The following is a 23,878-nucleotide window of genomic DNA, read 5'->3' as shown; positions in this document are numbered from 1 at the left end:
TGAATATTTGATGACAAAAAAACTCAAATGTTAAACGACAAAGCATTTGAAAAGAATCACATTAGCGGTTATAAAACCCAGCCTTGCATTGCGCGGTGCCAGACGGGCTGATAAAGCCCATTTGTACTTTTTCCTTTCACATTTTGACCCATTTATTAATTGGTCTTTATATTCCCATTTGGCGACAAACAGGGTTGGCGGCAGGAAGGGCATCCGGCCGTAAAACATTGCTTCAAAAAGGGGACCAAAAAACAACAACCACAGTCCCCGAAAAAGGCCAACCCCCGCTTTGCGGGGGAAAACTGGCCTCTGAAGGTTGTTTTTTTTGTTTTTTTTATATTCCCATAATAAGGCCTTGTTTAAAATTTAATGACAAAACCTGCAACAGTAAAAAACAAGGTTATGGCCTGGATAGACCGACAGAAGCGATTGTAAAAGCCCATCTCCCACTGTGCGGGTGGATGTGCTAAATTAACAATTCCCCCGCACCTGCAAAGCACAGTGAGGTGAAGCAATTGGTTCACTTTGTCTGTCTACACGTCAGTCTTTGCTATGATAAAGGAACTACTTCATTTTATATCGACACTGATACTCTGTGTGGCATCCACCATCCTGAGCTATCATCCTGAGGCATCCACCATCCCGTGCTGCCATCCACCATCCCGAGCTACCATCCTGACGCACCTACCACCCCGTGCCATCCACCATCCCGTGCTGCCATCCACCATCCACTATCCCGTGCTGCCATCCACCATCCCGTGGCATCCACCATCCCACTGTGCAATATGTTATTAATAAATAAAAATACCAAAGTATATTTTATAAAGTTTAAAAAAAGTGTTGGCCATCCAAGTGTTATAGTAATGTTATTTAAACATCACCACAATATTACTCCCATTTTGGGAGTACTTTAGACACTGTTTATTAAAATAAAAACAAAAACGTCCACAATGAAAGACGTTATTCCTCACAACCCTCGACTGTTGCTGACTAACTGATATATCCTTCAAGGATGAGATGGGATTTCATAGGGATGGCCATAAAACTAAAAATGCAATGCTGACACAATCACACCTGCAGTACCGCCCTCTTTCCACCTCTCCCTCCTCACCAAGTGGATATAACAGACATTTGATGGGATGGCAAAGCATTTGATAGAAAGGGAGGGCCATAGAACAACATTCCTGTGATGGAATGGTGTAAAAAGTGCAGCTGGAATTCTGTAGTGAAATCTGGTATGGAAAATGTATTTGGAAATGTACCTCCGACACAAATGGGAGGCCACATTCAAAAAAATAGGGGTTGTGTGAATGTGTGTGTGTGCGCATGCGTGCAAGTTGTGTCCTATCTCCCTCCACACGTGGGTGGGTTTCAGGAGATCGAATGGAGACCGACTGGGTCTCAGTATCCACCTTCGTTGTGTGTGTCATGGCTTGCATACATTTACAACAAAATCTGAGATATTTATATATGTATATCAACGAGAGGACCCCTCGGTATATGGACGTCTGGACGTGCAAATGTTGAATACACTTCCGATGTGGCACCTCACAAGTAATCCAGCAATTCTGTATCCAAATCATTTGCACTGCCATCTGAGGACTGGTCTTCCTCCACTTCTCTTTCTTCTTCCTCAACATCATCGTCATCATCCTCCCTTTCTGGAACCTCATCGAGGTGAGACTCCCAGGATGCCGTTGATGCTGTGAGGACAGTACAAGAAGGTGTACACATTTTGATTAATTGTGGGGAAAAACAATAGTAAAATCATTGCACTGTAGACCCCACCATTCGCGGGATAAGGCATCACACCTTCGTGGAAAATGCCGCGAATTGCGAAACCGCAAATGGTGGGCGGGGGGTGGGGAATTGTTTCAATGGAAAAGGGTGATTGGTTCCCGAATCGTGAAAATCCACGAATGGTGAGGCAAATCCCGAGAATGTCAACGATAATCCGTGAAGGTCGATGAGTCCTGGAAATGGTGAGACAAAACCCACGAATGTCGGCAATAATCCACGAATGTCGATGAAAATCCGCGAATGAATGCCGTGACTTTCAATGGGGGAAAGCAAGACAGCTAATTGCACTAAAAGATACTGTGGAGTGTTTTCATTCTGTACAGCAACTCGCAGGGATGACGTGCTATGCAGCTGGTGGGATATCCCGCAAAACATTGCTTACTTTTGAACAGCGGCAGGATATTACATGAAGCTATTCACAGTGTGAATGACGGGATATCCCGCAAAAGCCATGAAAACGCGAAACACACAGCAGCGAATGCAGTAGGTCATGCTCGCGGCTTGTGTTTTTTTTAGTTTTTTTTTTAGTATATTCAGTTGCTTTATGCATGGCAGATGAAAGATGGGTTTTATCAATGTGTCAAGCTAGCGGCTCGTTAATTTTTTTTGCGCCCCTGAAAAACCACGGATTAGTGGAACACGGCCGCGAATAGAAAAAAAACCCGCGAATTAGTGGAACACAGCCGCGAATTAGTGGAACACGGCAGCGAATCAGAAAAAAAAACGCGAATTAGGGGAACACGGCCACGAATCGGAAAAAAACCGTGAATTAGTGGAACACAGCCGCAAATCGGAAAAAAACCGTGAATTAGTGGAACACGGCCGCGAATAGAAAAAAAAACCCCGCGAATTAGTGGAACACTGCTGCGAATCGGGAAAAAAAACCGCGAATTAGTGGAACACGGTCGCAAATAGAAAAAAACCCGCGAATTAGTGGAACACGGCTGCGAATCGGAAAAAAACCCGCGAATTAGTGGAACATGGCCGGCCGCGAATTGGAAAAAACCGCGAATTAGTGGAACATGGCCACGAATCGGGAAAAAACCGCGAATTAGTGGAACACGGCCACTAATCTATAAAAAAAACCGTGAATTAGTGGAACACGGCCGCGAATTGGAAAAAATCCGCGAATTAGTGGAACATGGCCACGAATCGGAAAAAAACCGCGAATTAGTGGAACACGGCCGCGAATCGGAAAAAAAACCGTGAATTAGTGGAACACGGCCGCGAATCGGGAAAAAACTGCGAATTAGTGGAACACGGCCGCGTATAGAAAAAAAACCACAAATTAGTGGAACATGGCCGCAAATCGGAAAAAACCGCGAATTAGTGGCACACTGCCTCGAATAGAAAAAAACCCATGAATTAGTGGAACACTGCCACGAATAGGAAAAAAAACCACGAATAGGAAAAAAAACCACGAATAGGAAAAAAAAACGTGAATAGGGGAAAAAAAACGTGAATTAGTGGAACACGGCCGCGAATAGAAAAAACAACCGCGAATTTGCGGGACACTTTTCCGCGAATAGAGAAATGGGTGGCATTTTATCAACCGCGAATAGCGCAACCCGCGAATAGCAGGGTCCGACTATCTGAATCTGAGATCATCACCCAAATCTAATCATTTTGTCCTTGTCACACACCCAACCTGTCCACGTTTTGTCTGAACCTGTCCATAACTGATATCCTGCTCAGACAGAAAGACAAGCAGGGGAGAAAACATACCTTCCATCGAAAATCAACGTAGAGGTAATGAATGCAGATAACGATCTTCATATTGACTTGCCTATTCCATTCAAATACAATATAATATTGGTTTAATATGGAATTCCATCACTTATCGATAATATAAAAGGACCTCAGTCTGGGCGTGCGTGTGTCCATCCGCTAGTGAAGGCATGTGATTATATGTCTTATTTCCATACTATTGGAATGGGCCTTTTGGCCCTTTAAACTGCTGAGACCACTTAGACCTTTGAAGACCATTTAAGACCACAAAGAGCCATAAAATCCTCAGATCCACAAGACCCTTAAGATCCCTAAATACCCCCAAAGACCCAAAATACCCTTAAATACCCCAAATGCTCAAACGACCCTGAAGGGCCAAAAGATCAAAGACCCCAAAGAACAAAAATACCCCAAAGACCCCAAAATATCCCCCCGAAAACACAATAGACCCTGAAGACCCTTAAAGACACCTTTTACTGTACCTTCAAGACCCTTTCAATACTTTTGACACCTTTAGATCCCCTCACCCTTTAGACCCCTTAAGTCCCTTTCGAACCCTTAGACCTTAACACCATTTAGACACCTTACACCCTTCAGACCGATTAGGCAGCGTGGACCCTTGACCATTTAGAGCTTTACACCACATGGATCTTTTTTGATTACAAATAAATAATATCACCATTATCACAAATAAATTTGTACAAAAGAAACGTTTGTGTTATGATTGCTGGAAATAATGACAACACAGAAACTCGCGTATATCATCTTCAGTTAAAACAAGCCTCTGCGGTGACATGAGGTGAGTTGAGCGAAGCGAGCTGCCGCACTAGTAATTATGTAATTAACAATTATTGAAGAACGTAAGACTCAAATAAGTCAAAATACTTCTCCCTTTGTAAAAACCTCGACTCCAATGCCATAGGGAAACTCAGTAATTACTGGGAAAATGTGCAAAACTTGTCGCAGAAGTGCAAATGAAAAGCACCCGTGATTGTGATGACGTCATGGGTATATGCTTCCTGGTGGAAGGGGACAACATGGAGGCGGGGTGAAAATCTGCTTTCCTTTCCCAAATTTGTAGAGCCAGTGATTTCCTGTGACCGTGTTCCCTCAGTATATGGAACTATGGGGAGACTATAGAGCTACATGGACCCGTCCCCGGCGAGAAGCGGGAGACAAACTGCGATTTTCATCTGCACATGGAGAACAGTGCAAGTGGATTAACCACCAAACCCTGCCGGAGGGAGGGGTTATCGACACCTTTTCTCGGTCCTAGGTGTTGCTAATTACTAAAAGGAGACGCGTTCGTTCTCCATCATGTGAAGAAGAAGCAGGACCTCAAGCTTTAATGGAGGGGTTCCTGCTTCTGCAGAAAATAAAAATTGTACAGTTGGAAAGTTAGTAATCAATTCACTTGGAACAAAATCGTGTCCATTTAATTCTGAAAATGCTCGTTGTAAAAGCTGTCCGGGTTTGTAGAAGAAGAAGAAGCGGGAGTGGGAACTTAATGCAGCGCTTCCAACAGTGACATTTATTATTCTTCGTAGCAACGTCATTTTAATTAATAGGAAGGAAACCTATCGAACAGACATTGAAAATTTTCAAGAAGACACACCTGAATCTCAGAAAATTCCTTTGTTGTGCACCTCAGCTTCTTTGTTCATCAAGTCACGTTCACAGAGGGAAGGGGTATTTACTAGTGTGTGTGTGTGTGTGTGTGTGTGTGTGTGTGTGTGTGTGCAGGACCTAGCAGGATGGCCTAGAAGTACACACACTCGCCTCGGAACCATCTCGCCTTGGTTTGAATATGGACCCAGCTACAAACTGTGATCCCGGTGGTTCCCTGGCAGGATGATTCATCAACACGAGCGTCGTCCCTCGGATGGACGTTAAAATAGTGTCCCGTCTGTCGGTATTCGTTGGTGGGCATTGAACACGTGACGGTGTCCTTCACAAAGATCGAGTGAGTTATCACCAGCAACATGAACAAATTACAAATTTCTGCTCCAAATACTGCTGGGTATAAACCTTGCCAAGAAACCGCTTTGACAATTGTGGGCCTGCCTGCGAGCAGAACACCAGACTACGCATATATATATACATATATATCGGGTTAAACAAGCCGCGATGAAGCAGCTCGTTGTGAGGCAACCCGAGCACGTGCTCGTCGTGATGCAACCCGAGCACGTGCTCGTTGTGATGCAACCCGAGCACGTGCTCGTTGCTCGTCCTGTACTCGCGCGTTCGATGCATCCTTCCCAACTGACCCGTTTGTAGGTTTCAAGCCAATTGACCAGCGCTTAACGGAGATCCCGGTATAAATTTTCATCAACAAAAGGTTTATAAGAACAGAGGGGAGTGAGGGGGAGAGGGAAGTGGAGAGACAGGGGTTGGGGAGAGGTAATTATCCAGGAATCACGGACGGGATGATGCCCCATTCCCCCAAAATCACGGGCAGGATAATTCCCACAGAATTGCTGCATTTTGGTAGGACTTGTAATACCCGCTCCCTCCCGATGTGGCGCTGTACATCGATGTACATCTTTACATCGATAGCATTGTGGTCCCTCCCCCACCCTGAACCCGCGGGATGATGATTTTTATTTTATTACCTGCGCCACCGAAGGTGGATGGAGGTTACGTTTTCATCCGTCTGTCTGTCTGTCTGTCTGTGAACAATATATCTGAAAAAGTTGTGGACGGATTCAGACGAAATTTGGCAGAGAGGCAGCGTATGTGACAAGGACGAAATGATTAGATTTTGGTAAAGATCCGGATTCGGATCCGGCTACTAGAAATTTTAAAGCGATTCTTCACCATTGGGAGATAACACCAAAAACGATACATAGCACGATATTTCAAAATGTTATGTACAGGTTTGGACGAAACTTGGTGGACAGGTTGTGTGTGTGACAAAGACTAATCGATTCAATTTTGGTGAACATCCGGATCCGGATCCGGCTGGTCGAATTTTTAAACGATTCTTCACCATTGGGAGATCGGGCCAAAAACGATACAAAGCAGGATATCTCAAAAAGTTGTGGACGGATGATTTTGATTAAATGTGATTCTGTATTGTGATTTTCTGGTCTACTCTGGGATACAAAACGTAAACTGTTCACCTGATGGAGGTGTGCTCTCTACTGAGTGCCGTTCTAGTTTTATTATCGTTATTAGTGCCCAATACCTTTCTGTGCACCCCACGAGTACAACGAGCGGTTTTCAACTCATTCTGTCCGACAGTTCAGGAGTGCATAGATGTCAAACAGACAAATATACTTCTCAAAGTAGAGTACAGTTCATATTGTGTACTAGATTAATTAATAAAGAAAATGTAATTAAGAAATAATTAAGTAACAGATGATTTTCATCAGTTTGTCAAAAATGAAGAAATAAAACTGAAGAGACCATTGTTCAAATTTTAAGACCGATTTAAGAAGAAAGAAAGAAAGACCAAACATGCGGACTGCCACATTGTTTAGTCTTCCAAGTATTCCACATTTCGCTTCCAACAGAAAAAGGAATGTTATTTTGAAAGCCTTAACTTTTGTGCACAATCAGCAGAATAGATTTTCACATTTTTACATCTGCAGACTGGAATACAAAACCTGTACTCCTTAATCGCCATTTACCTCTAGTTAGCCACGAGTTACCTTGCCGTCGTTTCTGCGCCACAGCCTGCAGCAGCACCATCATCTGGTTTCGTAGCTCATTGCTCGTCCCAGGTGAGCACCATCCATCACGCTCGCTGCACACGTCTTCAGATCCATCGTTCTTGTGCACCAGTGCTTGCAGTCTGTGACGCGAAGAGAACGCTCTAGTCGAAGGCCCAAACAGTCGAGTCAAAAGAATCCTTGTTTTTAATGCAACGTGATTCATCATGTCTAACGTGTGTTCACATATCCACCCCAGATATTGGCAATATGACATGTCATCACAGTCTTCATCGATTCGATTTCAACTAATCAAATGGAATGAAATAGTCATTGTGATCCGGGTTTTATTTGAGCCAATCGAATTAGGCCAACGCTCCATATGCTCCAATGTCGAGTCATACTCACGAATCAGCATGCAGGTCACACAGCTGGTAGTACATGTTTCGGTAAGGTGGAAGTGCACCCTCTTTGTAGATGTATGCCGAATCCTGCCCACACATGGGTAAGCAGTAGGATCAGTCATGAATAAAGACTATACAATCCAAAATAAACCTTCTTCAACAAACCTACTTCCTTGCCCTTCTCAATTGGCCCAATTCCCATATTGTCGAACCTTCTTCCTCAGTCATGCAAAACCCAACTACATATTTTGGACCCAGACAGCATTAAACTAGCGCGGCACTCTGTAGAGCGCATACCTCCGCCAGGCTGAACAATTTACGTTTTGTATCCCATAGATGGGCCGGATCGTTATCCCGACCTGAACCAAAATCGAATCTGCTTGTTCTCGCCACCTGCCCAACTCATCCGCCAAGTTTTGTCATATATCGTATTTGGCCTCATCTCTCAATGGTGAAGAATCACTTTAAAAAATTATCGGGTCAGGATTCGGATCTTCATCAAAATTGAATCGGTTCGTCCTCGTCACCATTTCAACCTGTCCACCAAGTTTCATCCAAATTCGTCCCAAAGTTTTGAGATATCCTGCTTGCTCACAGACAACAAAAAGACAGACAGGGGTGAAAACATAACTTCCATCCACCTTCGGTGATGGATTGTGAATAAAGATTGTGAATCTGTGATTGTGAATAAAGAAGTGTGAATAAATGAATAAAGAGTCAGAAGAGTCCATGATAATCTTACTATAATTCACCAAATGTCCGTCCGTCCGTTCGAAGGAACCGCAAAAACGGCTGAACCGATCACAATGATATTTTGGGTGGGTATTCCTGGGACCCCTGGGAGTAAAATAGGCTCTATTGTTTTTGCGAATTTTTCCAATTTTCCAGTTTTTCCAAACACGATGGAATAATATTTACCGATATGAACAGTGATGTGGCTTTTATTGAAATTCTACGTACCAGGAGAGAGTAGAACGACTCCTGACGAACTCTTCCAATATAAACGTGCGGCTCCGAAGTAACATGGCAGCGTGTGCAAAGCGACTGAGAAACAAGTGTAGCGGCCGCTTCCATGCTACAGATTCGGCGCGCACTCTTCACACATAAATGTGCGACTGAGAAAGACGTGTAGCGGCCGCTTCCGTTTTGCAGAATTCAATCTTTTTTTCAAAATGGGCGCCATGTACTGTTTAGATTTTGATGATTTGCGTGTGATACGATTCAACGGATGTTTATATGAATCGTTTAAAATAAAAAAGCCTTCAATTTCTGATATTTTGCCTTTTCATTTGGGCTTCCCAATTGAAGCCCCGCCCATAGGGTGGGTACCGTTGCTAGTATTGCAAATGTATTAGGTGTACAGGAAAGTGATGTCGTTTTTAAATCTGTGTACGCAGCTTAAAAACGACATCACTTCCCAGTACACCTAACATTTGCTTAATGCGTTCAATTACAAATAAGTATTAATAAGCATCCACCACCATCCGTGACCATGTTGTGGATCGTCGGCCGAGGCTCTCACTTTATTCCGCCCCCTCCCCTTACCTTTTCACCTTTATTTGCTTTTAAATTTATTTGCTACGCGTCCGTTTGAGTGATTCATAAGAAACATTCAACATAGGAGCTTTTCAGGGATAGGTTTTTAACAAAGTTACATGATGATTGCATGGAAAATGCGGCCGGCGTTCCAAAAAGTTTGTTTTCTGTAGGCTTGGGTCGCAGGGTGTTTCACGTATCCAATGCAGGATATGACGTCTCGCCCTTGCTAGTTCTCTTGCCTCTTGCCAATGCCGATTGAGAGGGAGCAGGAATTTGGAATTCGCCCCAGGTGATAGCTCGCATACGAGTCGACTTTCATGCGAGTATTCTATATACCAAGTACATGGACATTGTGACGTTTTCATTTTCAGCTTTCCTATACTAGGAAGTCGCATCACATCTCATTCTTCTTCTTCTTTTGTATATCGCACATGGCTGTGGCTGTGGTAGCACCATTTTCTGAAGGCATGGCTTTGCCACAAATTATAGTGCCGGCACTTAGCGTTGTTGTTTAAGAGAGGCTGTTGAATGAAGTCGGCAGCACCAAGTGGCCCAAAGCCTTGTCGGCACGAACGTGAAGGGATTTTGTGTGGCCGGTCCTCTCCCTCTCGTCTCCTTCCGACAGACGCGCCATGTGCTCCGCAAGCCGCTGCATTATTTCTCCTCCTCAGATCGCAAAAGTTCCACAGAAGCTCCGGAAAGTCTCCGCAGGCGCACACGAGGCCAACAAAACGACCGTTTGCTCGCGTGACTGAATGAATGAATGAATGATCGTTTTAAGGCCATTTTCCCCGCTAGAGCGGGGGTTAGCCTTGCGTGCCCCATGACAATCATGGTTCCCTGTTTGAGGCAATGTTTTTATGGCCGGATACCCTTCCTGACGCCAACCCTGAGTCGCCTCTTACGATGCGCAGGGATACGGTGTACCTATTCTAAACCGGGGTACACACCGTGATCATTCATCCCAGCAAGCTGGTACTCAATTTGCCGACCTTGGAAGGATGACAGGCTGAGTCAACCCCCCTGGCGTTAATTCAGCGATCGACCGGGATTCGAACCCAGGACCCTAGGATCCCAAGCCGGCACCCTAACCGCTAAGCCAACACCAGGGTCAGCGTGACTGAGGCAAGAAAATTAGCAAGGGTGAGACGTCTTAATCTTCCTCCTCCCTCCACTATCCAAAGCTTCATGAACGGACATGGCCTGAGATGCAGCCGTTTACCAGCGCGACCAAGACAGAAAGAGGAAGATAGATGCGATCGCCCGTAACCAAACTCAGGACAAGAGAGAGCGGCAAAGATGACCGTCCGCTCTGAATCCCAGGATTAGAAGAACAATCAAGATGGCGAGACGGCGTCTTTTTGCTTCAGCTCTCGAATGTTCAATGATGGCTTTTCTCTCCACCAATTGCCTGAGCCTTGCCCATCACCCCATCGTGCCTCCACCAATCACGAAGGCCGGGGCGTGGCCTCTTCGCCATGCGTCATCAGGGCAGAGCCTAGTCTCCCGATCGAGAATGCCCGGGTGTGTGGCAGCCCTGACGGCGTTGTGAGCGCATGGGTCCCATTACGTCAGTCTTTCACAACAGCGGCAATGCGCGCACTTAACGTTGTCCAAATCCATCCCAGACGTCACTTCACGAGTCGTCAGGGGGGGGGGGCGGAGTCTAATCTTTGTTCGGGAATGTTCGGATGACAGGGTTGCCTTGCCGATCGGCAAATGCTGTTTCTGTCGGCCCTGGCGGCGTGGTTGGCTAATGGAGGCCATCGCCTGGCCGGCTGAGTTTGATAACATTCGTTAATCCCTACTGAGATTAATACGTTAATCCCTATTAATCTTACAGACCCTACTGAGATAGCACAACTCCACTCCTCCGTGTGGAGACACCTAAATACTTAACAGGACATTCGACCCTACTTAGATACATGGAGATGGCTTCTTCTTCTTTGCAACACTCAGAGCATACTAATTTATAAGATTATGACTTTCCTAAGGTATTTCATCTCCTACCCCCACAAACCTAGCAATATGTTAAAGGGTAAGGGGAAAAAGTCTGGAAGATTTTGCACCAGCAAACACATCCCTTTATTGGAGCAGTGTATAATGCTGCGTTCGGTGCCAAACATGATAGAAATAACCTGACGTACATACATGAAGCAAACGTGTACGCCGTATGGCTTATGTATTTGTAATAAATCCATTGTGGTTATAGACCTGGTATCATTCCAATTGAGTGGCGTGCTGATGAGGAGGGGAGTGTCGTTGAAGCTGAAGGGAAAGGTGTATGCTGCATGTGTGAGAAGTGTTATGATTTATGGGAGCGAGACATGGGTCGTGAATGTAGAGCAGCAACGAAGGCTGGAAAGGGTGGAAATGCGAATGGTTCGGTGGATGTGCGGAGTGTCGCTGAGAGAGAGGAAGACAAATGATGAATTGCGAAAGATGATGGGAATATTGCCTGTGATTGATGCTGTGAAGAGGAACAGGTTGAGATGGTTTGGTCATGTGTTGAGGAAGGATGAAAGTGACTGGTTGAGAAGAGTGATGGAAATGAATGTAGAAGGAAGTAGAGGACGGGGAAGACCGAGAAAGACTTGGCTAAAGACTGTGGAAGAAGACATGCGGGCAAGGGGGTTAACAAGGAGAGATGCAGAAAATAGGGCAAAATGGAGAAGATTGTCATGGGGACCGCAAGGCTAACCCCTGCTCTTGCAGGGAAAATGGCCTTAAAATGCATGTTGTTGTTGTTGTTGTTGTTGTTGTTGTATCATTCCAATTGCACTGGGCCATGGTCTGCCGCTCAGGCCTAAGGTCTGCTGAACTGCACTGATCATTTGGGGTGGAGTCAGGCCAGCTGTCCAGCCAATGGGTATAAAGCAGTGGGGTGTAGTCAGGCCAGCTGTCCAGCCAATGGGTGTAAAGCAGTGGGGTGGAGTCAGGCCAGCTATCCAGTCAATGGGTGTAAAGCAGAGGGGTGGCGTCAGGCCAGCTGTCCAGCCAATGGGTGTAAAGCAGTGGGGTGGAGTCAGGGCAGCTGAAAATTGACCCTTGTATACTATGTGGTTTTTCTTAAGTTCAAAAAGGCCACAACTGAAAATTTGACGAAACTCAAACTTGTTCTGTAACTGATCGTAATAACTCAATGTACCAGGTTTCAGTTGAATATGTTGAGGGTATGGGGAAAAATCTGAAAAAACAGAGGTGATACGGACAGACAGATGGAGAATAAACCTATAGTCCCCGCTGGGTTGAAGACTAATAAAGGAGTAATGTAATGTTAACAACATCTGAAGTCATAACAAAGACATGCGTTCAATGCGTCATTTTGGCCAAATAGTAAACTTTAGCATCGATGATCAGGCCTATAAGTAATTAGCAAATTCCCGTTAGATCCTTTGTACCTGCTCAATATGTATCCAATAACCTGCTTCATTGGCGGTTTGTTGGACCTTTCCTTTTTTCTCTCACTTATTGGAGGAAATTTTTGATTACACTACATCCTCAGCCTTACAGCACCTCTGAGATCACGTGACATGGTGTGATCAACAAAATTAGCATTTTTGGTGTTCATCTTGCCTCTGATAATTAATTGAACCCAATTTGCATTTCAATTTCGATAATTAAAGAGAAAACAAAATTCAGTGTTCTGGACAGGATAATTTAAAGTATCCCAGCAGTACTTGGAAGAAAGTCAAAGATCCATAAGAAGATAACAAAAATACAACTTCACTAATTAGCTTGAGATCCCATAGCTTTGTATTACAAAATACTCCAGAACACTCGAAATGGAGACGCAAGGACGCCGGACCAGAGAAGTAACGACTCAGATCTGCAACCTTGAGACGCATGACTCAACAAAATTATTTCGTCCCTAAACCTAACAACCCTAACCCTAACAACCCTAACCCTAACCCTAACAACCCTAAACCTAACAACGCTAACCCTAACCCTAACAACCCTAACCCTAACCCTAACAACCCTAAACCTAACAACCCTAACCCTAACAACCCTAAACCTAACAACCTCAACCTGGGCCAGAGTGCAAACATGTTTGCCTTACGCTGCACAAGCTTTTCCCGGTGATGATCTTGGTGCGACCTTCCGCCGTCGTCTCTGTGTTCTCCGTTTTGTTCAGCTGTCGAACACTGGCAGGTTGCGGAGCTGGGGAAATGAGCATTCACACAGGTGATCTAAATACTAGTGTGTGCAAAATCATTCTGCACACCGTGGATAACCATGGTCCAGCTTATTGTACATGTCATAGAAACGATATAGAAGATCTACATGAGCATAAACAAATCTCTGGTGACGGTGCGACACTTATGAAGGTGTATTAGGATTCCCTGAGGTTCCCACTGCAAGCCTATTGTTCTTGTTAGGATTATTATTCTCAAACATTTTGTGGAGACGATTCCAAGAAAACCGTTAGAGCTCGCTCTACGAAACTTTAACTCATTATAGATACCAATTTCACTGAGTGCATCATGAATTTTGTTTTTGCCATTTTGACGCATTGGCTGCCATTGCCTATGATGTCATAAACGTTAAACATCTTCTTCTCCAGAACCGCTGAACGGATAAATGCAAAATTTTACAAATATGATCGCCTCACCATGGGGAGAAAAGGTTGTGAAAAGATACGTCATCGGTCACTTGGTTTGACGGCCATATTGAATTTAAAAATAAAACTTTTAAAAATTTACTTCTCAGAAACCGCGTATCGATCGATACGGAACTTGGAACACGTTTACATTCCGATGGGGGAAAATATTTGCAAACTATGATGTCATCAGTCATGTGGTTTGGCCGCCATCTTGAATTTAAGCAAAAAAAAAATCATATTTTCCAGAGTACCGCTAAACGGAACAATGTGAAATGTCATACATATGATCAACTACTGATGTGGGAAAAATATTCGTAAACGAAGACGTCGTCAGTCACGTGATATGGTGGCCATCTTGGTTTTAAGGAAAAGCTTTAAACATCTGTTTCTCCAGAACTGCTGAACGTATCAATACAAAATTTCATATGTACGATCAACTCCCCATGAGAAACTAGAGCAATGCCACTGTGTTGCCAATATGCCTCCACGTAGTCCCTGCCCGTGAAAACGGGTAAATGCCCTCATTGACTCTCCGAAAAATAGACAAGTTTGATTTAAATCCCTTCAGCTGTTCTCAAATATCACATTTTTACCACATGACAGGTTTCACATGCGGACAAGGGTTTTTTTTAAATATCGATCGGTGAAGCGGTCGGACAAGGGTTTTTTTTAAATATCGACTTTCAAGCTAATATGACAGTTCTAGCGCTATGTATTGTTCTCACAAGGTGCTTACTGAAGATAGTAGCCTGACAGTTTGATCCCGCATCATGAAACAGGAAGGAGCATTAAGAGGAAAGAGTCCATATTATTACCCTGCGCTCGCGAAGCGTACATACGTATGTGTCTGCATTTTAAAAATTACTTTTCTCGGGAACTGTTGCTCCAATTGACACAAAATTTTACCATAGGAGCGCCTCCGTAGAACGTTTTTATTCATAATTATGACGTCATAGGTCACGTGGTACAGACGCCATCTTGGAAAAACGTTCCACCTCTATCTCCCAAACTGCTCCATGGAAAAAAATTGACACATGGCTCATTGTCAAGTACTCCCCATAGGGAATAAGATATGTTGATGATTTCATCTCTTGTAGATTTCATTTTGAAATTTTGCATTTGAAATGATGAATATTTGATTTCATCTTGCCTTCATTATGACGTCATAATTCAACAAGTACAACGCTTGGTTCGATCCGCATCAAAAAAAAACGTTTCCTTCAACTATTCGTCCGATGGACACTAAATTTGTACCATAGGACCGCCTCATGTAGAATTCTGCAATGATAATTATGACATCATAGGTCATGTGGTACAAGCACCATCTTGGAAAAAATCGAAAAACGTTACACCTCTATATCTCCCAAACCACTCCAGGGAAAAAATTGAAACATGGGGCATTATCAAGTACTCCCCTTGGGGAATAAGATATGTTAAAGATGATGTCATCAGTACCTTAATTATGACATCATAATCCGACAAGTATAACGCTTCATCCGATCAGTATTAATCGTTTTTCTCTGCAATTGTTGGTGGCACGAAATTTGATCATAGGAGCGCCTCCTCCGAAAGAGTATTTTAATGATTCAGATTTCATATGTCATGTGGTACAGGCGCCATCTTGGAAAAACCGAAAAATGTTGCACCTCCACATCTCCAAAACCGCTCCATGGAAAAAATTGAAACGTGTCTCATTGTAAAGAACTCCACATGGGGAATATGTGTTGTAAACGATGATGTCATTGGTGCAGTAATTATGATGTCATAATTCGACAGGGACAACGCTTAGTCTGATCAGTTTGAAATTTATTGAATGTAATCTACGCAACAATTATATGACAGAATATAGTTTTATGATGTAATCGCTCATGTGGTCTGGCAACCATATTGGATCAAAGAAAAAAACGTTCAAAAACAGAACAGTTAGCTTGCACCAAGTTGACTGTGCAGTGTAGGTATTCTATGAATACCATCTAGTTTGCCATGTTGTTCATTTATATCAGCTCAAAAATTTTTACGTGACTTATGTGAACCAATGCAGAATTGGGTTGTCATCAATAACCAATTGGTTTCACTTCCTGTTGTGCAGAGTGTTGCGTCGGCTCCAATACCTGCCTACCTGGCTTGCTGATAGCACCAGGCAGGTTGTAGTTGTAGGTGCTTCGTTTTGCTTTCACAGACAATATAGAGGACAAACTTCCTGGAAGGGAAACAAATGTACATGAAAGCAGCTGTACCAGTGCAAAATCAACGAGTTATTTTAATCAGAGCATCACAACTGGCGAGTCTGAATTGGATTTCTAAATAAGGCTCTAGCTCTTTAGCTCTTTCACGAGCCTCGATGTTGTATACAAAAAAAAAAAAAAAAAACGCTAAAATGATGCAAAATACCAATTTCCTAGGAACCCACGTATTCATTGCAATGCACAAGTGTCCCTCCCCCCACACATATAGCTTACCTGTGAAATACAAACACATTAAGTCAGGAGAAAATGTGTGCAAATGCTCTAAAAAAAATTTTTTCAAATACCACAGCCACATACCACATTTTTATATTTTAATATAATATTTATATTTAAATACCACATTTAAGAGCCCCAAATCAGCATGCGTCACATGGGGAGGTAGGAGAACACCTCCAGATGCTTTCTGCGCATGCTGACACTTGGTAATGTAAGTATGGTAATGTTGACTGCAATTCTTATTTTATGAGGGGACAGACAAAAGAGTGATTCAATATTACTTACCATTGTATTTTATTTATTACTAAATAATTTAGCTCATGTTTTTTACTGGTGGGGTGGCGCCCCAACATCCCCAATAATCCAACCGCCAGTGCTCGATGATACAAGTCAGGTAGGCAAGCACTTAACAAGAATAGCACGTTCCCCCTACAGGTGCCTCCTAGCTCCCTAAAACCCAGCTGCCATTCCACCTTCCCCTACTCCCACCCAATTAGTACAGATTTTAGAAATTTCAAATGGTGTTGACCTTTGGCCTATGTTGACCTTTTGGCCGATGCTGATCTCAAAAATAAATGGTGGTTGAATTCAGTTAACTGATATGAAAATCCTATTCAAATTTCAAGTCAATCGGATGAAAATTGAAGATTTTAGAAATTTGAAGAAAAGTGGTTGACCTTTGGCCTATGTTGACCTCAAAAATAGTGGTTGGTTGAATTCAGTTAACTGATATGAAAATCCTATTCAAATTTCAAGTCAATCGAATAAAAATTGAGGATTTTAGAAATTTGAAAAAAAAGTGGTTGACCTTTGACCTATGTTGACCTTTTAGCCTATTTTGACCTTTTGAACTCAAAAATATATAGGATTTTGTCAGACCACGAACTTTAGCATTTGGTGAAGTTTCGTGAAGATTGTGACCTGTAGGCAATTATAAGTGAGCGGACACACACCACACACACCTCTGGAGAGGGTAATAATTGGGCCTGTTATCGTTTAGTTCCTGTTATCTTCTTCATTCATATGCAGCACAAGGCTGTGAGTAGCATCACTGGCTCAGAGCGTGGCTGTGCCGCTGATGCAGCGCCCCCTTTAGCTTTGGGCAGGAATTTGTAATTTGTTAACGGTGCTGCCAATAGGGCGTCTACTCTTCGTGCAAGTCACTGGGGGATCTTTAACGTCCACCGACTAATGGTGCAGACAGGACACGGTTTAATGTCAAATCTGAGAGATGGCACACTCGATGCTGCGCCCTGCCTGCGAGACACCGGGATGGCAGTTTATAGTTGGATCGAGACATAGATCGACAGCTCAAAGACGAGTGTGCGTACATCTTTGTTCTTGACAAGACGGATTTCTGAGAAATGTGAATGTTAGGTGCATTTTTGGGTAAAAGTTTGGAACCTCACTTTAACATAATTGTGGTATGCGGAATTCGATTAACCCAGTTCCCAAGCTGAATTTCGAGTTTTTGACCTTCTAAATTAGCATAAACAAAATGGCCACCAAATTGCCATTTTTGGACAATTTCTTTGAACAAGCATTTATAAATCATGTATATACATGCAGCTCTTTTACTTTAACTTTACAACTTTTACCCCAAAATGCACCTCAAAGCTTATACATGGCCTTTTTTCATAAATCCGTCTAGTCTATATTATGGTTGGCGACATATTGAAAGAGACATTCAAACTGATATTGAAACTGGACACTGTAAAATGGGAAATGGTTTTAATAAGACAATGTTTCATACAACCATTTATTCTAAAATTAAATATACATGGCCATGAAGCACAAACATTCAGGAATGTCACACATGTTGTTTTGCCAAACTACATCAAATTCATATAAGGTTTATTTTACGGAACCCGATAACGAAGAACGCGACGATAAATACTACAACCTAGGTTTGGATCCCACACACCTCACTTCAACAACGGACAAAGGAAGAATTAAATTAAAGCAATCGTTGTGTTCTGTGGTGCAGCCTAGCTCTGTCTGCAGTGTGTCCGGAATCGTCAGAGATGGTCAGGCTCAGAGCGCGTTTGCCCGACGCGGCTCCGGTCGGCAGGAAGAAAGGCCTCGATGCGCCCCCGTTCTTCACCAGGCCTCGATAAACCTCTCGCACCAAGCGAGCGAGCGTGCAACCCGCTTCACCAGCCGTGCAATCTCTTCCCGAATTCGGCACGAAGCTGCGATGCACCCAACGTTCGGGTCAGAAAGGAGAGAAGGTTGAGGTGAAGGAAAGCGTAAGGGCAGGAGTGAACGAAGTCCAGGCACTCAGGTCTCTTCAACGAGTAGGGACGAGAGAGACAAAAACAGAGACAGAGAGAGACAGAGAGACAGAGAGAGAGAGAAAGAGAAAGAGAAAGAGAAAGAGAAAGAGAAAGAGAAAGAGAGAGAGACAGAGACAGAGAGACAGAGAGAGAGAGTGATCCGGGCAGGAAGGAATCCAAAAACAAGAAGAAGGAAATGTCGGCCAGCGAGTGGTTTTACCGGCCGTCTCGTGACATCAGTTCTGCCCCCCCCCCCCCTCCCCAATCAGTGCGTCGCTTCTTGACCTCTCGAATCTTCTGATCGCGTCCGTCCCCTCTCATTGGCCGAGCGCTTCGCGTCCTTGGTGTCTTGCCATCGGTCGGTGGCCAATCAGTCTCCCGCTTTCTACGCTGCCAATCGGCGGCCTTCGTCCTGTGGTGTCTTCCTTCTACCAATCCTTCGCAAGGTGGGCGTGGCCTCAGCCTGCCTGAGCAATGAGTGTTACTATGCAAGCTGGTGATGTGGCTGGCTGTAGCTGCATCGGCGGTGCCCCGAACTGCATTCCGGTGAGTGTTATTGTTCTTATGGCGTAGGGGGGATTTAAGTCGTGTTTGTGTGGTGTTGCTATTGGGCCTAACTAATGTATATTGTGCGTTGCCATATGGGACACACAGGTATGATCACAGAGGGAACGACACACCGGGGAATTAGCATAAACCTCACAACTACTTAACATGCCCCGCACCCTCGTGGCGGGGACACATATCCAACTTATCCGACATCCGGGCTACACACGTCCCTGCTTACTGTACATCGAAGTGGTTCTTGCTACCGACGATCATCGGAGCACCTACCGATGCAGATCTACCTAAATCTATATGTATCACTACCCCACCGACATAACATTATGTTAGAAAGTGAGGTTCCCAACTTTTACCCAAAAATGCACCTCAAAGCTTATACATGGCCTTTTTCCATAAATCCATCTATATATATAAAGTAGAGTTGGCCTCTGTGTCTGTATCCTGATCTATCTATGATCTCTAAGATCTCGAGAACCCGTGGACGGATTTGCGAGCGGAAAGTACTGTTCGACTCGGGATGGTCCCAGGAATGTCACGGAGACATAAACATTTAAAAAATTTCGGGTTTTAAAATTAGCGTATTATTAGCATTAGCAGAAGAGAGAGGGATTCGAAGGGAGGGAGCGCAGCGCTTCTAGCGCTTCTGACTACAGCACACCTTAAAATTAAAAAAACTTCGGGTTTTAAAATTAGTGTGTTACGCGTAATTAGCGCTAGCAGAAGAGGGAGGGAATCTAAGGGAGGGAGCGCAGTGCTCCCTCCAGCGCTTCTGTTAGCGTAATTAGCGTATTTCGGAACGTTAATTTTTCAACTTCATTATTCGGAATCAGTACGTCCCAGAGAACCTTCGTAACGTTAATTTTTCAACTTCATCCGATTGACATGGGACCAACGGCATGTGACAAAGAGTGAAACATACAGGCTACATTTATTTGACGACAATGAGTTCCGACTTCCGACCTCGGTGGGATGACAGGCTGAGTCAACCCCCCTGGTGTGAAGGGGGAGGAGGAGGGGAGGGGGAAGAGAAGGGGAGGGGAACGAGGGGGAAGGGGATGGGAGGGGGGAGTGGGAGGGGGAAGGGGGAGGGGGAGGGGGAAGGGGGAGGGGAGGGGGGGGAGGGGAAAGGGGGGAGGGGGGAGGGGAAAGGGGGGGGAGGGGGAGGGGAAAGGGGGGGAGGGGGGAGGGGAGGGGCCCTTCTTCCCCTGGGCACCCCCGCACCCTTCCCTCCCCCCCTTCCCCTCCCCCCCTCCCCCCCCTTCCCCCTCCCCCCCCATTCCCCTCCCCTCCTCTTCCCCCTCCCCTCCTCCTCCCCCGCTTCCCCCTCCCCCCTCCCCCCCCGTTCCCCTCCCCTCCTCTTCCCCCTCCCCTCCTCCTCCCACTCCCGTGCAAAGCCGGGTACCTCTGCTAGTCTAGTATATTCTGTGCTGGAAGGATGACGTTGCAAAATGTACATAAATCGACATCTTCTTCGAAACTGTTTTACACTTTGTTTCACTCCATCCAATTCCTGTCACTTTCTAAAAATCTATGATGGAATGATTCATTTAAACGAACAACATTTCACAGAACCAATGAAAGAGCAAAGCTTAAACTCATCATTCATAATACTAAACAATGAATATTGGAAAATTATGAGGAGAATGTCTTCCTACGTAAAATACCTGTCAAGGAAACACCATACAATGACTAATACAATAATCTGCAAGCACTGCAGCCTACTCACCGTGCTTACGGGCCGAACGGAGCCGGAAATCCAACACCTGATAAGCTTTGGCTTCAGGGTACTTGCGGGGATCATATCCAATACGCACCCATAGGCTGCGCCACGGGCCGGTCAGCTGTAACAAAGGGAATACCTTCTGCTTGATGGAGAAAAAGTGTACTCGAGGAAACAACCGAGCATTCTCCATATCAAAACTCCAGTCTATTGCGTGCTTCGTCCGCATTAGAACGTTGACACCGTGCCCAAGCTGAACTTGCTGCCGTGTGCCAGAACTGAGGCCGAGTTGCGTGATACATCCGCACACCCTGGCTGTCAAACATGCATGGAATTGCACCCAAATGATGACTCAAATGCAGCGATGATGACTCAACAAGCGTCGGTGAAGTGATGTGAGTTGACAAAGTTTAAGACGCAGAAAACATGCTATGATATGATATTTCGCTCACAAGGTTCAGACATACATGGAGGTGGCTATATTGGATTTTGACGTGACCACCCAATTTTCAATAGCGTTCTTCCTTATGCCTAGATACACACACACACCAGATTAGAAGTTGGTACTTCGCTTATTTTTCAAGATATTCCGCTCACAAGGTTCAGACATACATGGCGGCGGCCATCTTGGATTTTGACGTGGCGACCCAATTTTCAATAGCGTTCTTCCTTATGCCTAGATACACCCAAACACCAGATTAGAAGTTGGTGCTTTGCTTATTTTTCAAGATATTACGCTCACAAGGTTCAGACATATATATGGTGGCGGCCATCTTGGATTTTGACGTGGCGACCCAATTTACAATAGCGTTCTTCCTTATGCCTAGATACACACACACACCAGATTAGAAGTTGGTACTTCGCTTATTTTTCAAGATATTCCGCTCACAAGGTTCAGACATACATGGCGGCGGCCATCTTGGATTTTGACGTGGCGACCCAATTTTCAATAGCGTTCTTCCTTGTGCCTAGATACACCCAAACACCAGATTAGAAGTTGGTGCTTTGCTTATTTTTCAAGATATTACGCTCACAAGGTTCAGACATATATATGGTGGCGGCCATCTTGGATTTTGACGTGGCGACCCAATTTACAATAGCCTTCTTCCTTATGCCGAGATACACCCACACACCAAATTAGAAGTTGGTACTTCGCTTATTTTTCAAGATATTCATCTCAAGGTTCAGACATACTTGGTGGCGGCCATCTTGGATTTTGACGTGGCGACCCAATTTACAATAGCCTTCTTCCTTATGCCGAGATACACCCAAACACCAAATTAGAAGTTGGTACTTCGCTTATTTTTCAAGATATTCATCTCAAGGTTCAGACATACTTGGTGGCGGCCATCTTGGATTTTGACGTGGCGACCCAATTTACAATAGCCTTCTTCCTTATGCCGAGATACACCCACACACCAGATTAGACGTTGGTACTTCGCTTATTTTTCAAGATATTTCGCTCACAAGGTTCAGACATATATATGGTGGTGGCCATCTTGGATTTTGACTTGGCAACCCAATTTTAAACAGGGTTCTTGCTTGTGCCTAGATACACCCACACACCAGATTAGAAGTTGGTACTTCGCTTATTTTTCAAGATATGCAGGTTACAAGGTTCAGACATACATGGCATCAGACATACATGGCGGCGGCCATCTTGGATTTTGACGTGGCGACCCAATTTTAAACAGTGTTCTTGCTTGTGCCTAGATACACCCACACACCAGATTAGAAGTTGGTACTTCGCTTATTTTTCAAGATATGCAGGTTACAAGGTTCAGACATACATGGCATCAGACATATATGGTGGCGGCCATCTTGGATTTTGACGTGGCGACCCAATTTTCAATAGCGTTCTTCCTTATGCCTAGATACACCCACACACCAGATTAGAAGTTGGTACTTCGCTTATTTTTCAAGATATGCAGGTTACAAGGTTCAGACATACATGGCATCAGACATACATGGCGGCGGCCATCTTGGATTTTGACGTGGCGACCCAATTTTATACAGCGTTCTTGCTTATGCCTAGATACACCCACACACCAGATTAGAAGTTGGTACTTTGTTTATTTTTCAAGATATGCAGGTTACAAGGTTCAGACATACATGGCATCAGACATACATGGCGGCGGCCATCTTGGATTTTGACGTGGCGACCCAATTTTATACAGCGTTCTTGCTTATGCCGAGATACACCCACACACCAGATTAGAAGTTGGTACTTCGCTTATTTTTCAAGATATGCAGGTTACAAGGTTCAGACATACATGGCATCAGACATACATGGCGGCGGCCATCTTGGATTTTGACGTGGCGACCCAATTTTATACAGCGTTCTTGCTTGTGCCTAGATACACCCACACACCAAATTAGACGTTGGTACTTTGTTTATTTTTCAAGATATTTCGCTCACAAGGTTCAGACATATATATGGTGGCGGCCATCTTGGATTTTGACGTGGCGACCCAATTTTCAATAGCGTTCTTCCTGATGCCTAGATACACCCACACACCAGATTAGAAGTTGGTACTTCGCTTATTTTTCAAGATATGCAGGTTACAAGGTTCAGACATACATGGCATCAGACATACATGGCGGCGGCCATCTTGGATTTTGACGTGGGTTGCACCCACACACCAAATTCGAATGCGGTCCTTCGCTTACGCACGCACGCACGCACGGACGGACGGACGGATACACGGACGGAGGGGAAAGCCGTAGTCCCCCTTTCGCTCCACTGAGCGACGGGGGACAAAAATGCATCACATGTCCCTGCGGGATATCTGAATTTTGACGGCACACATGTAGATCGTGTTAAGGTTATGTTTTTGTAGTGGGGAAACAATGCTTCAATGCAGCTCAGGTAGTCCTGGGCTAGTTCCGTGTAGTGTTATTTAACAGCATGACATTGGCTCAAACTCTAGACCCAAAGATCGTAAGCCAGCCACCTCAACCGTTAAGACAACACCAGGCATAGAAGGCCGAATGAATGGAGGTGAGTAGTGAGACATTTATACCACGACACCGCCCCAAGATGCGAGTCATGTGGAGCGCCTTTGGCTCCAAGGTCTCACTGAGAACATGATGGGTAGAAGTACAGGACCAGCTAATTACCATGGCATT

General features: G+C 44.5%; 1 protein-coding gene across 1 annotated transcript in view; it reads right to left on the bottom strand.

Moving 5' to 3' along the window:
* Nucleotides 1-815: 815 nt before the first annotated feature.
* GTF3C5 (general transcription factor IIIC subunit 5) overlaps nucleotides 816-23,878 on the bottom strand; it is a 30,735-nt gene continuing 7,672 nt past the window's right edge. Inside the window, exons 6-11 of the mRNA XM_068133607.2 lie at nucleotides 20,756-20,870; nucleotides 15,847-15,927; nucleotides 13,185-13,285; nucleotides 7,590-7,672; nucleotides 7,182-7,324; nucleotides 816-1,703 (exon numbers count right to left, since the gene is read on the bottom strand). Coding sequence (XP_067989708.1) covers nucleotides 1,549-1,703; nucleotides 7,182-7,324; nucleotides 7,590-7,672; nucleotides 13,185-13,285; nucleotides 15,847-15,927; nucleotides 20,756-20,870 — 678 coding nt within the window. The 3' untranslated portion in view covers nucleotides 816-1,548. The remainder of the gene's footprint in view (nucleotides 1,704-7,181; nucleotides 7,325-7,589; nucleotides 7,673-13,184; nucleotides 13,286-15,846; nucleotides 15,928-20,755; nucleotides 20,871-23,878) is intronic.

The sequence above is a fragment of the Myxine glutinosa genome, chromosome 13, assembly GCF_964187855.1.
Source record: "Myxine glutinosa chromosome 13, kmMyxGlut1.1, whole genome shotgun sequence".
In the NCBI taxonomy this organism is placed as follows: Eukaryota; Metazoa; Chordata; class Myxini; order Myxiniformes; family Myxinidae; genus Myxine; species Myxine glutinosa.
This window is presented reverse-complemented; position numbering and strand designations above follow the sequence as displayed.